Source organism: Salvia splendens, chromosome 6 (genome assembly GCF_004379255.2).
Source record: "Salvia splendens isolate huo1 chromosome 6, SspV2, whole genome shotgun sequence".
In the NCBI taxonomy this organism is placed as follows: domain Eukaryota; kingdom Viridiplantae; phylum Streptophyta; class Magnoliopsida; order Lamiales; family Lamiaceae; genus Salvia; species Salvia splendens.
Window position 1 is genome coordinate 36,697,878 of NC_056037.1, and position 17,601 is coordinate 36,715,478.

The 17,601-nt window shown below is 36.7% G+C and overlaps 3 protein-coding genes across 3 annotated transcripts; 1 reads left to right on the forward strand and 2 right to left on the reverse strand.

Moving 5' to 3' along the window:
• Window positions 1-138: 138 nt before the first annotated feature.
• Window positions 139-3,516, reverse strand: LOC121807571 (photosynthetic NDH subunit of lumenal location 5, chloroplastic-like). Its single transcript, XM_042207838.1, has 7 exons — window positions 3,336-3,516; window positions 3,027-3,233; window positions 2,092-2,242; window positions 1,915-2,003; window positions 1,341-1,395; window positions 1,158-1,243; window positions 139-441 (listed from the first exon to the last, which is right to left on the reverse strand). Exons 1-7 carry the CDS (start codon window positions 3,357-3,359, stop codon window positions 289-291), a joined length of 765 nt encoding a protein of 254 aa, XP_042063772.1. The 5' UTR covers window positions 3,360-3,516; the 3' UTR covers window positions 139-288.
• A 764-nt stretch (window positions 3,517-4,280) lies between these two features.
• Window positions 4,281-6,744, forward strand: LOC121807570 (4-sulfomuconolactone hydrolase-like). The gene is made up of 10 exons (XM_042207837.1): window positions 4,281-4,518; window positions 4,622-4,693; window positions 4,868-4,947; window positions 5,080-5,179; window positions 5,262-5,315; window positions 5,394-5,471; window positions 5,613-5,710; window positions 5,798-5,855; window positions 6,224-6,345; window positions 6,415-6,744. Exons 1-10 carry the CDS (start codon window positions 4,318-4,320, stop codon window positions 6,572-6,574), a joined length of 1,023 nt encoding a protein of 340 aa, XP_042063771.1. The 5' UTR covers window positions 4,281-4,317; the 3' UTR covers window positions 6,575-6,744.
• A 166-nt stretch (window positions 6,745-6,910) lies between these two features.
• Window positions 6,911-14,336, reverse strand: LOC121807569 (protein ESSENTIAL FOR POTEXVIRUS ACCUMULATION 1-like). Its single transcript, XM_042207836.1, has 12 exons — window positions 13,973-14,336; window positions 13,589-13,645; window positions 13,419-13,486; window positions 12,044-12,868; window positions 11,840-11,933; window positions 11,481-11,642; window positions 10,649-11,401; window positions 8,595-10,558; window positions 8,384-8,504; window positions 8,214-8,274; window positions 7,557-7,705; window positions 6,911-7,452 (listed from the first exon to the last, which is right to left on the reverse strand). Exons 1-12 carry the CDS (start codon window positions 14,046-14,048, stop codon window positions 7,118-7,120), a joined length of 4,665 nt encoding a protein of 1,554 aa, XP_042063770.1. The 5' UTR covers window positions 14,049-14,336; the 3' UTR covers window positions 6,911-7,117.
• Window positions 14,337-17,601: the final 3,265 nt, after the last annotated feature.

Consider the following 17,601-nt stretch of genomic DNA (forward strand, 5'->3'; position numbering starts at 1 on the left):
AAGTGATTTCAACCATCAATAAAAAAATTATCAAACAAGAAAATGTTTTAATTGTTGATTATTTATTGCACAATCATAGATCTTATTCGAATGTCCATAGAATACACTATTTGAGTTGTTCCATATGATTAAAGAAGGTTTTTAGGAGAATGAATTTCATTTATTATAGGAAAGTTAACATGACAAGTGCAATTCGAAATCGTTGGACAAAGCCTCAGTAGAGATATACGGTCCTCTATCACAAAAAAGCCTCATTCATTGGCCCTAAAATCACATAACTCCTCCACCTTAAGCAACGGGAAGTTCACCGCAATCGCTTATCACAACCCTCAGCCTCGGACGATCACCTCTATCGGTTTCTTGTGATTCAATCGTCCTAACAACATCCATACCCTCCAGAACTTGTCCAAATACGACGTGCCTCTGGTCCAGCCATGCTGTCTGTAATGAAATTTAAAAACAATGTGTCAATGAAAAACTGAACTAGTATGCCAGCATTTAGACAGCATATATGAGATACAAGTTGTGTTAAAATGGGAATTTTCTACTCAGAAAGTGAACGGAATATAAGTAGATCTACCATGTTTAAGAAGTGAGCTGAAATGGAAAGAATTTAGTCAGAAACATGAGTACATGAAATATCTCGTGGTTAAGTCAAGCAAGTATGTATAATTGGCAATTTGGCACCACCCACACAGGAAAATAATGGACAAGGAAAATAAAATGAAGCTCTCGCAAAGCCACTGAGAGGCTTCTGTTTCAGGTAGGTAGGTTGTGCATATCATCTAAAAAGTTGATGAAAAACAATATTGTGCTCGAGGAAAGAGAGAAAGAAGTCCCAGCTTCCTCACCAGAGACATGCTAAATGTTCAACAAATCTCAGACTAAAACCTTATCAAGTAAAGACCCATTCCTGTCCACAAAAGACTAAAAAAAACGATGAAACCTTATTAAGTAAAGACCCTGTCTATCCACAATTATTAGTGTCTTCCATTTAAGATATTTAAGAAAAAATTCGAGAAGTAGCAGGTCCAAGAGAAAGTTGTTGTTTGTTCTTCGGAGAAAAAGAACTACCCTATGTATAGTCATCTATGTTTTGTAGTTACAGACTATGTTTAGGTTCAATGGAAGTAAGACAGAACCAGAATGTAGCATACCTTGACAGTACAAATGAAGAATTGGCTACCATTGGTATTGGGGCCAGCATTTGCCATGCTAAGAACTCCAGGTCCAGAATGAACCACTACAGAAATAGAAGGGGCTTATAAATCACCATCGAAAATGAAAAAACAAAAACAAAACTTCAGTGAACTGGTTATAAGAAGGAAATTTAAACTCACGGTTAAAGTTCTCATCTTTGAATGTGCGCCCATAGATGCTTTTTCCACCAGTGCCCTGAGAACGTAGATATCCAAATATTACACCTCATTTATCATTAACAATACAGCAGTCCAAAACCTAATATCTTATAAATTTCTTTAACATAAAAGCAGTAACAAACTAAAAACATAGCCAATGCTAGCAGGACATCGAGGAAGAAACCAAGCTAGTTTTGATTAAGTTGGGAAAAGCTGGAGGCAGGGGATTAAGAATAGCATTATGTTTGATGAATTCGGGCTGCAATATAATCAGTGAAGTCGAGACATTAGAAGCTATTCTATAGGTTAAGACACAAACTTTCTTATGGTATTGCCACAGTCTCATGAAGATCACAGGTATGATCCAAAATCTCAACAGGTGCATAAGATAGTTCTAACATTTAATTTGAGAAAATAAGTCATGCACACGAACTATTATCTAGTTGCAACCACTTGAATGTAACCACAAATATAATGTAAAAAAATTCCAATTTTGAAGGACTAGAACAGCAGTAAATAATGCAGGGAAAATGTGCCAGATAAAATAACAGCTTACATTTCCTTTGTCAAAATCTCCTCCTTGAATCATGAAATCCTTGATAACACGGTGGAATGCTGAACCCTTGTAACCAAATCCTTTCTCACCTATTCAATCAAATATTTGCAGAACATAAAGCAAAAATCAATGTAGTTAGATAATAAAATGGTCTAGACTGTGAGTCACTATAGGTACCTGTGCACAAAGCACGGAAATTTTCTGCAGTTTGTGGCACGTCATCACCGTACAAGCCAATTACAATTCTTCCCACAAACTTTCCTACTGGGTTTCCAATGCTTATATCGAGGAAAACTTTGTTTGTTACTTTCGCTTGCAATGCAGCTTCCTGAATGAAGAATGAAAGCAGCTATGACGTAAACTTCAGATGTATAAGAAAATAGATGTTATCAGCATAAAGGATAGGAGGTTGTCGCCTATTGCTTGTAAGAAAGGTAAAAAACATTAGAAGTCATTACTGTTACATTACTCACCTTGTTACTAGAAAGAAAGTAGTAACATATATGCCTGCAATAAATGTAGCACATATCTTTTGAAAACTGACTGAAACATAACATAATTTCTCCCCAGTAGGATTATGTGTATTGTTCCTCATCATGGTTCAACTCAAATATCTGAAGTAGATTTGGAACTTTTCTGGAGATATCCCCCAATAGCCTAATTTAAACTTCTAGCTGATGGAATGATAATATAAAATACTTAGAAACATTATGGATACGAAGAAAAAGCCTACACGTGAAATATATATGTGATTTATTAACTTACAAATGGCAAAATGCAAGATACATTCCGGATTCCTCAAAATGTGATTGGTTGCTAATTTCAACATTATTAAGAACAGACACTGTGCAACTATCTCGGAAAATGTTAACCTCAAAATCAGAGTATCCAAACAGATAACAAACATAGCACATCCCAAAAGTTCACAGAGGATATCACAATATCAGGAAAAACAGAAGTTACGACTCGACAACCACAATCCATAACTTAAAAAAAGCTAGAACACATGAATCTATAAGCTTATATAGAATATCTAGCCAAATCCGTATTTCTTCTAAGCAACATACAAAAAACAACAGACACCAGTAAAAATCATCGAGAAACAGGCAAACCTCAGCCACAGCTCGGACTCTGAAAGGCATGGAGGCGCGTCTGCTCCTAATCGCAGAACGCGGTAACGTCAGACCGGAGAGAGAGCTGGATGATGACAGCGAAGAAAATGCACATTTCGGAGGCTTGAGAGACGCGAAGGAGCAATGTGAGGTCGAAATTTTGACAGGAGACAGGCATCGTGGAGTTGAAACCGAGCTGATGTTCGACTAAAGCAAAACGAGGATAGGATTTGAACGCATAGAAAGAATAAACGTGTGAATGTTTGAGGAAGAAATGGAAAAATTAGGGTTTGGAGGATATAGCCATACCAGAGATGCACATGACGCCGCCATTGTCGGTTCTTCTCTCAGCAGAAGTGACTGTGTTTGCGTGAGGGAGGGAGATAGGATTTGGAGGGTTTTGTAGTTGAGAGGAAAAGAGTGACGGAGATGACGACGGTTGAAATTGCAGGAAGGGTGTTGTATCTTTGGATAATGACAGGTAAGTCCTTTCAGAATATCCACTCTCAAATTCCACACCTCTTAAGGTATATATATTCTTGCCTAGTCAAAAATATTTGTCTCCGTTCAAGATAGAGAATTTTGATTCAAAAATTGTTACGGTATGAGAATAATTAGGTGAATAGACGAATTTTAGCACATATCATCCATTGCATATTTGCATTGTCCTCGTCAGAATTATTATTTCCTCCCCGAGTCATATTGTTGTCCATTTTCATACATATGAGTCGTTCTAAAATAGTACTGAAATAGCTATCACCATTAAATATTAAGACTAGTATTGAGTCTCATATTCAAAATCTTAGTCGTCATATAATGATATCGTAATAGCTATCACCATTAAATATCGAGACTAATATCCAATCTTGCATTCAAAATAATGTCTACTATTTACCAAATTATATGCTTTCTCTTCTATCCTTCTTATTTTGTAACCCTATCTCATTCATTTTTTTTAGGTGATCCTCACATCCCATTATAACTATTAGTCTCTTATTATGTGTTTAAGATGTGTCTATTTTTTATGGACGAAGAGAGTATATCTCATTCTTATTTTTTTAGGTTGTACTCACATCCCACTATAATTAACATTATTTCGTCTCTTATAATGTATCCTAGTTTATTAAGAAATTATTTTTAAAAAATTATAAACTCTGAAAAAGTAAGTATCATATCTACATCTATTCTATTTTTATACTTATACTCTACTATTCTCTATTTTCCAGTTTTTTTTTTTTAAAAATAAACCCATAATCATCTCATCCAATGAAGAAAAAATAGGAAAAAACATATGGCAACTCCACAAAGATGGGTGCAGCTCTCACTCACAGCTGAATCCTGTTCCACTCTTTTTGGGTTTGGCTGCTTCAGAAGAAATCGAGTCTCTGTCGTTTCTACTTCACGCCGCCGACCCCAAATGGCCGCCGCCGCCGCCTCCGGTCCCCCAAAAATCATCGATTCCCATTTGCACGTCTGGGCCTCGCCCCAACAGGTGTGCATCTCCCTCATCCTCAATTCCTAACTCAACCCAAATGTCAAAATTTTTACTTCTCTTCATTTTTTTCAATTCCCACCTTTTTGTGTTTGATGTTTAGGCTGCAGAAAAGTATCCATATTTTCCGGGTCAGGAGCCTACATTGCCGGGTCATGTTGAATTTCTTCTTGAGGTATGTGCTTCGCTTCGAATTTTGCTGTAATTGATTTTTATTTAACCTAATTTGGCATAACAAGTTGAGCCCCAATTGGAGCTCAAACCACATTTCGAGTGAGATTGGTTTTTTCAAGAACAGTCTGAAAAGATAGTCACAATCTTGAATTTTTAACTGAACATGTTGAATCAGTGCATGGGGCAAGCTGGAGTGGATGGTGCTCTTATAGTGCAGCCCATTAATCATAAGTTTGATCACTCATATGTCACAAGGTTACTTTCTCCTGTGATGTTCTCGGAATTCTGTTTTAAAGTAGCATTTTACTGAGTTGTGTTAGTTTGAAGCTCAGATCTTTTTATCTTGATCAATAGCTTTCTTTACATGGGGTTAGTTGCTCTTTACAGTGTCTTGAAGAAATATCCATCGAAATTCTTTGGTTGCTGTCTTGCGAATCCAGCTGAAGATGGAACCGGCGTCAAACAGCTGGAAGAGCTCATTTCCGAGGCTAGAAAATCTTGAATGTCATTTTTATCATACACCTTTTGGTTCTGTAAAATCATATTCACATTCAAGTATGTCGTTCCAGGATGGCTATCGTGCTGTGCGATTTAACCCGTACTTGTGGCCATCTGGTCAGTTGGTATTGTTCTTGCCCGAGCTCTCTTGTTGTATGTTTTCTTGGCAAACTGCCGGAGTTTATATTAATGTGTCCTTGCAGATGACAAATGAAGTTGGTAAGGCGATGTTTGCCAAAGCTGGAGAGCTCGGTGCTCCTGTTGGTTTCATGTGTATGAAGGTCTCCAATTTGTATAGATTTACGATCATTGATGTTTTTCTAATTCGTGATATCACGAATTCAATCTGATTCGTTGTTGATTCATAGCATATAACATTTGAAGTTTCTGTTTAACACTAAAACATGGAATCTTGTTTTCAGGGTCTTGATCTGCATTTATCGGAAATTGAAGAACTGTGCACGGAGTTTCCTTCGACAGTTGTTCTGCTTGACCATTTGGGTTTCTGCAAACCTCCAAAGTAAGCTGCAAAACTGATTAGTACTATGATGAACTTTCATAGCACGACAAATGTAACATTTCTACTCTTCTATGCTTATTCCTTCAGAAATCAGGAAGAAGAACAAGTATTTTCGAAGCTGCTAAACTTATCTAGATTTCCACAGGTAAAGTATAAATTAAACGCAGTTTCTTCATTTATTGTAGTTCTCGTTCCCTATGACCAACTGCTCATACTTTTCTCCTCGTCCAACTTAAGAATTTTCATGTTGTTTTTCAAGGAAACGGGAGGAAGATTAGCAATAGGTTTAACTAATGGCATTGCTTTATTTAGTCTTGTGAGTCCGTAGGGAGGGGAAATACGAAATACTCCTATATGCTAGGAAGACCGAGTAGTGTAGTAGCGGGTTTGGTTCTTGTACTTTCATTACTTTTTTACTGTCATGGACTGAACAATTTTTGAACTTGTTGTACTCAATCATGTGTGTTGTAAATCATCGATCACCTAAAATAAAGTTCCCCTTCATGTAAACAGGTGTACGTGAAACTCAGCGCTCTCTTCAGAGTGTCAAGATGTCAATACCCGTATGAAGATTTGTCCGATATTGTAACAAAAGTGGTGTCGAGCTATGGTGCTAACCGCATCATGTGGGGAAGGTAACATACATCCTCTTGTAGATTCGATAGAAGCAGAATGGACGAGTAACTTGTTCAGAATTGATACAGTGACTTCCCTTACGTTGTCCCTGAGTGCGGTTACAAAGAAGCAAAAGAAGCAGTGTGGCAACTGCTCCAACAAGCGCAGTTGTCATCTTCAGAGACGGAATGGATCATGGGTCGAACTGTTAATCAGATAATCTTCAACAACCCGTCATCGTCATCTTAGATATCGAGTTGAACGCTCCCGGTCCATTTGCTATCATATTGATAGTAGCACCCCTTCTCTCACTGACTGCAACTGGAGTAGCTTCATGATTTGATTGCGTAAATTGTAATAACCAAACTTATCTTCCAAATTGAGGTTAATTAAGCTCCTACATGATTTCAAGTCTATCATATCATATACAATTTCACAACAAAAATATCTCTATATACAACAAATCTGAAATTCAAGATTTTTTTCAATTGACTTATAAAGTTTCTGAATGAACCAGAATTTAACAAAACTTCAAAAACTTTTGAGGCGAGGCCCTAAATAAAAATTCAGCACATTACAACAAGGTTTGCAAAGACTGAATTAAATTATTGTCATTTCTATGAAAAATGTTTATCATCGACTATTCCAATTGACCTCTAAAGGGCCAAATGCTTCTCACTCAACTCAACCCCCAAAATAAAACAAAGAATTAACCTCTACAAAAACTGTACAAAACTCTAGTCATGTACAATAATTGTGAACAAGATCAATACAACACATTTTTTTTTCTATTTAATCTTCAACGCGCTGAATTTCGCCCATCATGATCCGATTACTAGTGACCTTGAAACCAAGAAGTGCAGGATCAATCTGTCTGCCTTTCTTGCCCTTCTTTTTGTTCCGAGCCCCAGAAGCTCCATCTAGCGCCTCTGAAGCTGCTGCTGCTGCTGCTGAAGCATGCGTTTCTTGAGGTGTTGGCTTCTTAGCGCTGCTTTTAAGCATATCACTGAATGATGTTTCCAATACATCGGCATCATTACAGGATGATGTTCGTCGGAACTGTACATCTCTTCTGCTAGCCGCTTCTACATTTCCTACAGCTGTAACACCCACCTCCCTTCTCACTCCTGCAACCATGTGGTGAAGCATTTCAACATTATTGTTATTTAACAATCACACACAAAGTTAACATCCTCCTCAATGTTTACTCAAAATTTATACCACAACTTACCATCAGGAGTTACTGTACTTGAAACACTTTTCCCTCTGACTAAGTCAACATTCAGCTCTGACAGCGCTTCCTGAGAAGATGCAGCTCGTGATACAGGTGGACGCCTCAGCAAGACATTCTCTGGTCCTTTAGAACTGGACGATCTCAACCTATTCACAACTACACTAGTGAGAACTGAATCCAAAAACAAGCTGTTTGCAGCAAGGTCAGGCAAGCTCAAAAGATAGGCATACTTCAAAGGCATATGAATATTAAGGCCAAATGAAGTGCAAATATCTGTAAAGATAAAAAAAGCCAGATAGAGTTCACATATGATTTCAACCCAACTACAAATGCAACTTGAATCCCTAGCAACATACATTAACATCTAGAACAAATGTTTATGATTTCAGAACCACCAAGCAATTTTAAATTCAACTCTTTCACCACATCACACCGCTTCTATAGAATCTTCATGAACCTACCAGTTCAGCTTCACTTAAAGCTAATCCCACATGCCTCCACACATCTATAAAAATCTTTGGGCCCACATATATAGTAGCTAAATATGAGTGTAAGAAATTATAAAGTTCACTGCTAGTATACTTCTGTAGAGCACCAATGCAAATAAAGCTTTATGAGTGTAGCACAACAGGCGAGCAGCTAATTTTTTCTTACCTATCCTTAGCAGTGTCCTCTGGAACAGAATCATCTGATCCAATTTTGATATTCTGAAAACCTGACCATTTTATCCACATCAAGTTTTTGTCAAGTAAAGGATATGGAGGAAACAAAAAGCTTATAAAGAAAATTAAGGGCAAGAAAACTAAGGAAGCTATTAACAATACCAGCAGAACCAAGTGACTTATTCCTGCTTAGGACATTGACTGGCATTTCCCTTTCCCCTCTGTCGTTAGAAGTTAAGCCAGCCTGCTCAATTAAGCCTTCTTGAGCATCAGAAATTATGCCCTGAACATTGCCTTCATTAGTGAGCATTTTTGTTCTTTCTACATTGGTAAGAGCTGCCGCGATGTTTTTACTAAAATTACCATTGCTTACCTCATCAACAGCAGCAGCAATCATTCCTCCACCTTTAGATCGATAAGGCAATCCACCAATTTCCAGGATACTGCTTATTCCCTCAGATGGTCGATTCTGTGGAGGCAGACCTGAATCAGAATTGAAGGACCCAATAGTGAATGAGTTGTTGAAACCAGATTCCTGGTCTGAAAGAGCACCGAATGACTGGTTTGACATGCTCCTATGGCGATGACCTGAAGGTGGCCTTCTCTCGTTTGGTACTCCATTAATCACATCAGGGTGTTCACTTGATGCGTGACCAGTTTTCTGCTGTAGTAGCTCCATAAGCAATCGCTTAGAACTGTCATCATTTGATCCAGCTGACATCCACAAACTAGGATCTTCAGTATTTCTTTTGGCATCTATCTCTCTCCTCTGCCTTTCATTATGAAGGTGTTGTTGAACTCTAGACTCCATCCAATCATTTGATAAATGACCATTATTATCGGACCAATGGCCCTCTGTTGTATCCATTCGTGAATCATGAAATTGATTGGAATGTAAAGGGTGGTTTATATGCTGAGAAAACATGCCAGACGAGAATCCTCCGCCTTGACCACTAGATTGAATCCGTGCAATCTGCTCCTGCATTTCTAGGCCACGAGCCAATGAATTCACAACATCACGATTTACCCCAGCAGGACCCACAGGCAATGACATTGAACGCTCAAAAGGTAACATGCCAGGCTCATAAAGACCATGTTGGAGTCGGTCATGTACAGAAAGGTTGCGTTCAAGAATGTTGAGATGCTCCTCAGGAGGTGGAATTTGTTGGGAATAAAAGTCCAATGGACCAAATCCAGCAGTGATAGCTCTATTAGAGGCAGAGGGATTTCTGTGAAAATTACCAGCATCATCAAGCGACCACCCAGGGTTGATTGGCCTATCTTCCATTTCCAATCGCTGCCTTAGCCCCAAAGGCAACTGCCTCCCATGCAACTGATCTTGCTGAATGATCTGTTGATCCAGGGGATGAATTTGCCCATGCCTTCCGTGAGACAAAAGATCCACTAAATCATTTTGATGCCCTTGATGAGGCACTTGACCAAATTTTGCTTGAATTAGCTGCTCAAGGGATGGATCAGAATGCCTAGAAGGAAATTGGGAGCGTTGTTGCCTATCATTCAGAATTTGCTGCTTCAATAAAGCCTGTTCAAGAGCAGCACGAGACTGCCCACGACCTGACTCGCGCATTTGACTCTGCAGCAACTGCTCAAGAAGAGCCTGTCTTGCCTGAGACTGCTGTTGCTCTTTCAACAACATTTGCTGTTGATGGAACTGCTCTTGTTGCTGCAGCTGCTGCTGTTGTTGAAGTTGGATCTGCCTCTGCTGCTGCCGCTGAAGGGCTAATAGATGTTCCATATCTTGCCCCATTTGATTACCAAGCTGTTTGTGGTGCATCAACTTAGTAAATGGGGCCCCTTCTAGCATTGCATCATTCATGTGCGTATTAAGTGAAGGCACCACACCATGCTGCTGGAGATGTTGCTGCTGGAGTTGCTGTTGCAATAGCTTCTCTGCTATATCAAATTGGCTAAATTCTTGGTCCATTCTGGAAGATAGGCGACCATCCATGACATCTTGATACAAGTTGGAATTAGAATGTGAGCTGCTGCCAAAAGCATCATTCCATGCCTCTGGGGCGTGAGCCTGATTAGCCATGCCACTGAAAGGGGAAAGTCTACCACCAGGTCCTGAAACAAGTTTCTCCTGAACGCCTCCACTGAATGGAGGTGCCTGTTCACTCCTTGTGTGTGTACTGGCAAGCTCAGACCATCTAAAAGGATTCATTTTATTGTCATTCTGATTTGACATACTAGAGTCTGTCATTTCAGGAGGGAGATGTGACTGGTTCCCACTATTTGTGGCAGATTCCCCATAAACTCTCGACATCTTTCCTATAGCACCGCCACCACTACCAGGTCTTCCAGGAAACACGATTTCTGTTTCAAAATAAAGATAAAAAGAATTAGAACTATATTCCATAGTGATAGTAAAGAAAAACTAATAAAAAACAGTAACAATGAACCAACCTTCATCTTGGACACCAAAATCACTGAAATCTTTTCCCTGAGAGTACATGTGTTGTGGCAGATGACGATGACTATCAGGTACATTTGACTGACCTTGATGTGAAGGGATATTATCAAACTCATGTAACTGCCATCTGGATCCATCCACTACAGTGGAAGAAACAGATTCAGGAACTGGAGCACCAGCTTGTAAGCATGTTTCAGATGCACCCTCCATTACAGAACTCAACTCATTTCCAATACCATACTCATGTCCAAATTTCAATTGAGGCATAACATCTCCCAATTCAAGGAAGGGTGAGTCATCAGGTGCATCTTCCAAACGAACAGGTAAGTCAGCCCCAAAAAACCCTTGCTCAAACCATGAAATGATGTCCACCCCAAGAAAAGGCCCTTGTATCTCCCCTTGAGGATCCTGATAATACAAACTCAATTCCTCTGGAGGGATTCCTCTATCCAGCTGATATTCATTGGCTCTGCTCCCAGTCTTGTGCAGCTCGTCAGACCAGAACTGTTCTGATGTTTGAACAGATAAACGAGAGTTTGATTCACGGAGTTTATTGTTTACATCAAATGGTGAGGCAGATTGGATACTGTCAAACAAAGGGTGCTGATTGACAGCAGGACCTGCAACCTTTAGCTGCAACTCACCATATTGAGCACCATTTAAAGCTTGCATATGGCCAATATCCGGTTCTTTCCCGTTCATATTCTCTAAAACTTCATATTGATCTTCATAATTAACAGTTTTCTCTGCAGTAAAGTTAAAAAATATTTGAGTAAAAAGTATAGACTCCTCTATATAATATTCAAAATGCAGTCTAGTTCTCACCATTTAACAGACCTCCTTTTGATGAAGTATCATAGAATATGCTATCAACACTAGCTTCTTGAATATCAGCTGGTGATTTATCGAAGTTATCTGGTATATCTTCAGTGACATCAGCAGAGAAGGAAACCTGTCTTCCGATGGAGAATTCAACGTCTGCCACATCTATAAACACATGAAGAAATATTAATAACATAACCAAAAGAGATAGAGAAGTCAAGGCAAGAAATATTAGTGATATAACCAAAGGAGATAGAGAAGTCAAGGCAAGAAATATTAGTGATATAACCAAAAGAAAGAGAGAAGTGGAGGCAAAAACGGGTATATTAAAAGGACAAGAGTATCAGTTATGCATAAAACACCTGAAAAACTATCACCAGATCTGCCTGTCTTAAGTGCACTGTACAAGGCTCCACTGCTAGTTATTTTACCCTTCCATATGTCACTCAGTACAGCCTGTTACAGAAAGCATAGTTCGTCAAATTTCTGCAAGGCATCCTGTCTAAAAGTATCAATAATTTAGTAAAAAACTTATGAATAGATATACAAGGATTCGTAGGCTACACCTCTTGCTCAGAGTCCGGAGTAACAAAAGCTAAAGGTTCTGCAGCCTCTAATTGAGTTATTGGGGGTACTTCCTCAAAAGTGTCTGGCACAGGGGCAAGGGATGACTCCAGCGTTTGCTTACGATATATGTCAAGTAGTTTGCCTCTGGGGTAAACAAATTTTCCGTTTTTATCACACTGAGCAGCACCAATTGGAGAAGAAGATGAAGGTCTTCCTATGGAAGCAGAAGATCTACCACGCCCTACAGTAAAGCCCACATTTGAACCATCAACTCTTCCCCTTTCAGGTCCAAATCCAGGAGCAGAGCGTTGACCAGATCCAGCAGGATTCCCCTCCATCCTATGCCGAGGTCTCCACTTATCACGAGAATCAGTGTCACGCTCAGGACCAGAACGACTATTTGAAACAAATGATTGGCTTTCATTATGGGACTCTTCCTTCTCCATGTCTGTCCTTTTATCCCCCCGAGAATCCTTTTCTTTGTCATCAGGACCCCACCTTAAAGACCATTTGCTATCACGCCTTGTTTCATTGCCAGCACTTCGATTATTAACATCATGCCACCTGTCAGTTGCTGGCAAAGATCTGTTCTCATTAGGTTCTCTGGCCAGAGCATTGTCAACCCGTCTGTCCATCTTCCTGCGATCCTTTCGCCCAAACGTTCCAGTTTCCCTTTCTTCTTCACGCCAGCGGCGAGCACTGTCAGGTTCAGGAGCAATCTTTCTCCAATCTTTTTTTTCCTCAGGAACATCTGAGCGCCAAACCTCCTTTTGGTTCAAATCAGCAGAGGTGCCAAGAGACAGAGAACTTGGGCCACGAGCTTCCTGATGAGAAGAAAAATAATATGTGATTATCTGAACATAAAAGAAAAACTAGAAAAAGTAGAGAGGAAAGATAATATGAGGTATAACATTTGAAGGGGTCAGTTTTACCAGGCTTTGCAAAGCTATAATATATGTTCAAAATGAAACATTTTTTTGACAGAGAACTAGAACAAGAATACTTGTATAACTAGACAGAAGGCTTGCAAAAGGCATCAAAACAGAAACAAAAAAATGAAAATATTTACATTATATACACGTACAAAATTGTCAAGCCAAAGTCATAAGCAAACAACATTGATACAGTGCACGAATGGCTTCATCAATCTAGAGATTGCATATTATGTGAAATCTTCAAGTCTCCAGCTTATAAATCAATGATGTTCATCTAAAACGTGTCTATTGATTCAATCACCAATCAAGGCTTAGAACTAGGAGAAATTATGAACTATCCAAACTAATCCTCTAACCCAGCTCATCAATGAGTTAGTTTAAGAAATCAAGTGACAAATGCTATAAGACAGGCATGGGGACTGGGGATTATTATATTTACCATTTTTGGCTCATTCGGCTTAGCATACAGCCACTGCGGGGACAGAGGAATCTCAGGAGCTGCTTGATCTGAAGAAAGTACACACAGATTTAAGGCAATAAGATGTAAGGATACAGAAGATACAGCGTATCACAAGGTGCCAGTAAATTGGCAAGCAAAACAATTATTACCCTTTGAATCATCCAGTGATCCCATCAACCCCTTGTCCTCATCATTTCCAGTGGAAGCTTCAGTAGCCAAAAATATTACCAGAATATATCAGTTACAGATTTTTAAAAATAAAGCGGAAAAAAACAACCAGAGCACAAGTAAATAGACTAGAATTCACTCAATCCCAACATAACCAATCAATCTTAAGAACTCACTCGATAAGTTGATACTAAATCAGAAGTGAAGAATCTGATTTGAAACCCTAGGATATAGGTTGATAGCTACATTGTAAAAACAGATCCAAAACAAAGTACGGATTCGCACATGATATATTCAAATCCAAACAAAGAGAGTAAATCGATACAATCACTAATCGATAAGAATTCGAAAAAACCAAAGATTACCTTTCGGAATCCAAGATTGATCGGACGGCTTCGAACCGATGAGATCCTCCGGAAGATCCAGCTTACTTTCCGCCATCGCAACAAAATGATATTTCAGAGAATTTCAGGTAACAATCAAAGACAACGAACGGAGAATCAGACACAAAACAAACAAATAGTGAGAGCGAGATTGAGAGAGAAGTGAATCAGCGAGTGGCGATACAGAAATATCAGAGTGAGAAAGATTCCAGATGCAAATTGGGGGATGTATGCATATGTGATATGTATAGGTAGAGCGAGAATTAGGGTTTGTGAGAGCAATTGGAAAATGAAGAGAGAGAAAATGTGATTGAAGAGGAAAACCAGAGAGGGTGAGGGTTTGGGTGGTCAGAACAGCCAAATCAAATAATCGACAATTATTATTATTTTTATTTTCGAATAAATCTAAGATTTGCAAAATGACCCCTTTGAGTTTTTCCTTCCATTTAAATTAAATTTCATAAATTGCTTCTTCCATCCACATCGCACTAAATTTAACATAAAATGGTATATGAAGATTAAAAAAATGATGAATATTACTAAAAATTATAATAGATAGATTTTTATAGAATGCCCGAAGTAAACAAATGAGGCTTTTATTTATAGACAGAGAGGAGAATATTTTCTTTTCCGAAAAAGTTCTAAAGGGATAATTTTGCGTTACAAATTAGGTGGTTGTGTACAAACTCGGCTTGAATAGCTTTTATGGTTTCATTCCATTTTATTTTTTCGGCAAACAATCGATTAATATTTGTATTCAGTTTGTTCAATTAGTTAAATAAACGGAGAATACAAGCTAAGATGATTTGAAATGTTATAATACTATTAGAGATATATGTATTCCTTTTTTGAGTCTCATCATTTTTCTTTGTGGCAACATTCATGATACTTAATTTCACTTAAATTATTCATTCTTTTATTCTTATACTTCTCATATTTTAGTCACTTTCATATTTTATTGTCTAATTGTTTGTCTACTTCATTCTCTCTCGTATTTTATTTTCACTTCACTTAACTCACTACATACATAATTTTTAATATGCGTTCTCAAAATAAACATCTCAACGCTATTAGATTGAATCTTTTGAAAATAAAAAAATACGTTTAAGTGGCAAAGTTGAACACTGCAAGACTCTCACTGGCGATGTGGCTTGGATTTAATTTATCACTATAGTATATCTCTTTATCTCGTGTAGTTGGTTGTCGCTTGCTTTCGGTGTATTGTATTTTCATCTTGTAATAGTTGAATGGTCCCACCTACGTAGTATAATATAATGCTTTAAATAATACTCATATTATGTGCTGTCTGACACACCGTATGTGGTAAAGGGTTTTAAATTCGGTGGTAATATCTTTTATTATATTGAGATATTAATATCATGTTTAGTATAATATGTTAAAATTAAATATGTGTAATGTATTAGTTAGTTATAACAAAGAAACATTGAGTTTGAATTACCCACATACTCTCCTTATATAATGTGCATTTGTAATTAATATTGAAGAATGAAATCAATTTTATAACTATAGCACATCATTATCTATATAATTTATAAGTTTAATTAATATATACTTATGGTGTTAATGATTTTATTTAATTAAATTACTTGTTTTCATCTTGTGTGGTGTGCAGTGATCCTCTATATTTGTAAAATATAATGCTTACTAATATATGTACTCGTTTGATAATACACCAATTAAAAGCCGATCTGCTCCGACATTATACTGATATATCAATATTCAATATCATGTTTGGTAATTGGTATGATGTGGATTAGAATTTAATCTACCTAATAGTATTTGTTACTTTAGAGTTGGTTTGGGAATTCAAATTATGAGATATAAACATGGAAGAAATATTCAAAAATCCAAAAATTTTGTAACTAAATCCTAACCGAAACAAAATATAATAAACATCCAAAATTCTGAATTAAAATTTGTTAATGATCATAAATATTGTGCTATAAATATAAAATAAAATTTTACAATAAAAAATTATTTAAATAAATTTATACTCCTCCATCCAAGAAAAATATTTTTATTTTATCATTCTACGAAGTCAACGAAAAATAATCTCATTTCAAAAATGAAAACTTCCTTTAGAACTCTAATCACTTTCTCTTTTCTCTATTACTTTATCTATTTTTTCTCCCATCCATCTTATTTTAACAATTTTTCATTAAAATTCGCGTCGTCCACAAATGACACTATTTCTGATAGATGTAGGGATTACATAATTTGAATTTTTAATTTTGGTTTCAACTTAAAGTTCTTGATTCAAGGGTTTTGTTACTTGTGTATAACTTGATTAATGATTAGTTTGAAAAAATATCACTGATAATTCTCTATTTTTTTCTTAATTTCTTTTATCTAAATTGATTCCGCTTGTTCAATTATTCAACAATTTAGGACGTTGTATTATATTAACCCTTCATTATATGGAGTATATATTTTAATTTACTTCATACTACATACTAGTACGTATATTAGTATTTTTAGGGGATATTTTGTTGAATGTATATATATTTATTAATCAAAGTATTGCGTTTATTTGATCTTTATATACGCCATATCTCACTCTCGATATAGATTTTAGAGAGTGTGCTATTTCAATTCAAATATATTTCGGAATCCTTCTCCATAGACTATATACATATTTTAGCATTGTAAGCGTATTTCCCCTAAAAATAATTGTATACCTAAAAAGTAATATTAGTGATTACTTTTCGAATCTACCTCATTCTCTTAAAAATTTCATTTTGTATCGATATTATTATCAAAATTCACTTCAATGATTGTGTCGTGATATTTGTGTTATTGGCTAGGATGACATGCTCTCATACATTTACGTTTTGTTAACGAATTTAGAAAATTGATAGTACAATACACGAATAATACTAAATTGCTAATAACCACTAATATCACTCTTAAATTAAAATTTGTCCAAGAAAATCAAAGTTCTACACAAGTGTAATTGTGACCAAAATAAGTAATTAAACGTGTTGATTAATGCATCTCCTACAAAAAAGTTAAAGAGTGTGCAACAAATTGTACTTGGCAACAATTAGATTCTACCAAAGCTAGTATATAACTTTAAAAGAAGGCAATCAAGAGAAATAAGATTTATAAAGTAGGATGCATATTTCATGTATTTCTTGTGTATTTTTGTATATTTGGAATGTGTTACATATATAATCTCTAGTCTTGGAGATGATAGTAAAAAATACAAGGAAAGTATAAAATAATCTAAGTAAGCATATCAATGATATCAATTCTTGATTTTGATTTACTACCGATATGCTATTTCTATTTTTTTTTAATTCTGTTTCTTATCTGACAACCTTATATGATATAATACGATTTCCAATTTTTTATAATTACATGAGAAACCGCATTAGATATAATTTACATTTTTTAAATACAAATAACATGAATTTTGAAATTAATTAAAAACAAAATATTAATAAATTATTAGGGGAAGCCTCTACTAGAATCCAGTAAATTCGATTGGGTTTGTATTTGACCAAAGTACCCCGTGACGAACTTTCCAGAATATTCGAAATCTGCGTTTTTTCCTCCTCTCCTTTCCCAATTCCCATATATATGATCAT

Coding starts and splice junctions, on each gene's coding strand:
- LOC121807571 (XM_042207838.1), bottom strand. CDS start 3,359: ATGGCGGCGTCATGTGCATCTCTG. Junction 2,243..3,026: donor GAGTCCGAGCTGTGGCTGAG/GTTTGCCTGTTT, acceptor TTCTTCATTCAG/GAAGCTGCATTGCAAGCGAA. Junction 1,396..1,914: donor GAGATTTTGACAAAGGAAAT/GTAAGCTGTTAT, acceptor CTACGTTCTCAG/GGCACTGGTGGAAAAAGCAT.
- LOC121807570 (XM_042207837.1), top strand. CDS start 4,318: ATGGCAACTCCACAAAGATGGGTGCAGCTCTCACTCACAGCTGAATCC. Junction 4,519..4,621: donor TCTGGGCCTCGCCCCAACAG/GTGTGCATCTCC, acceptor TTTGATGTTTAG/GCTGCAGAAAAGTATCCATA. Junction 4,948..5,079: donor GATCACTCATATGTCACAAG/GTTACTTTCTCC, acceptor TGCTCTTTACAG/TGTCTTGAAGAAATATCCAT.
- LOC121807569 (XM_042207836.1), bottom strand. CDS start 14,048: ATGGCGGAAAGTAAGCTGGATCTTCCGGAGGATCTCATCGGTTCGAAG. Junction 11,643..11,839: donor ATCTGGTGATAGTTTTTCAG/GTGTTTTATGCA, acceptor ATGTGTTTATAG/ATGTGGCAGACGTTGAATTC. Junction 11,402..11,480: donor AAAAGGAGGTCTGTTAAATG/GTGAGAACTAGA, acceptor ACTTTACTGCAG/AGAAAACTGTTAATTATGAA.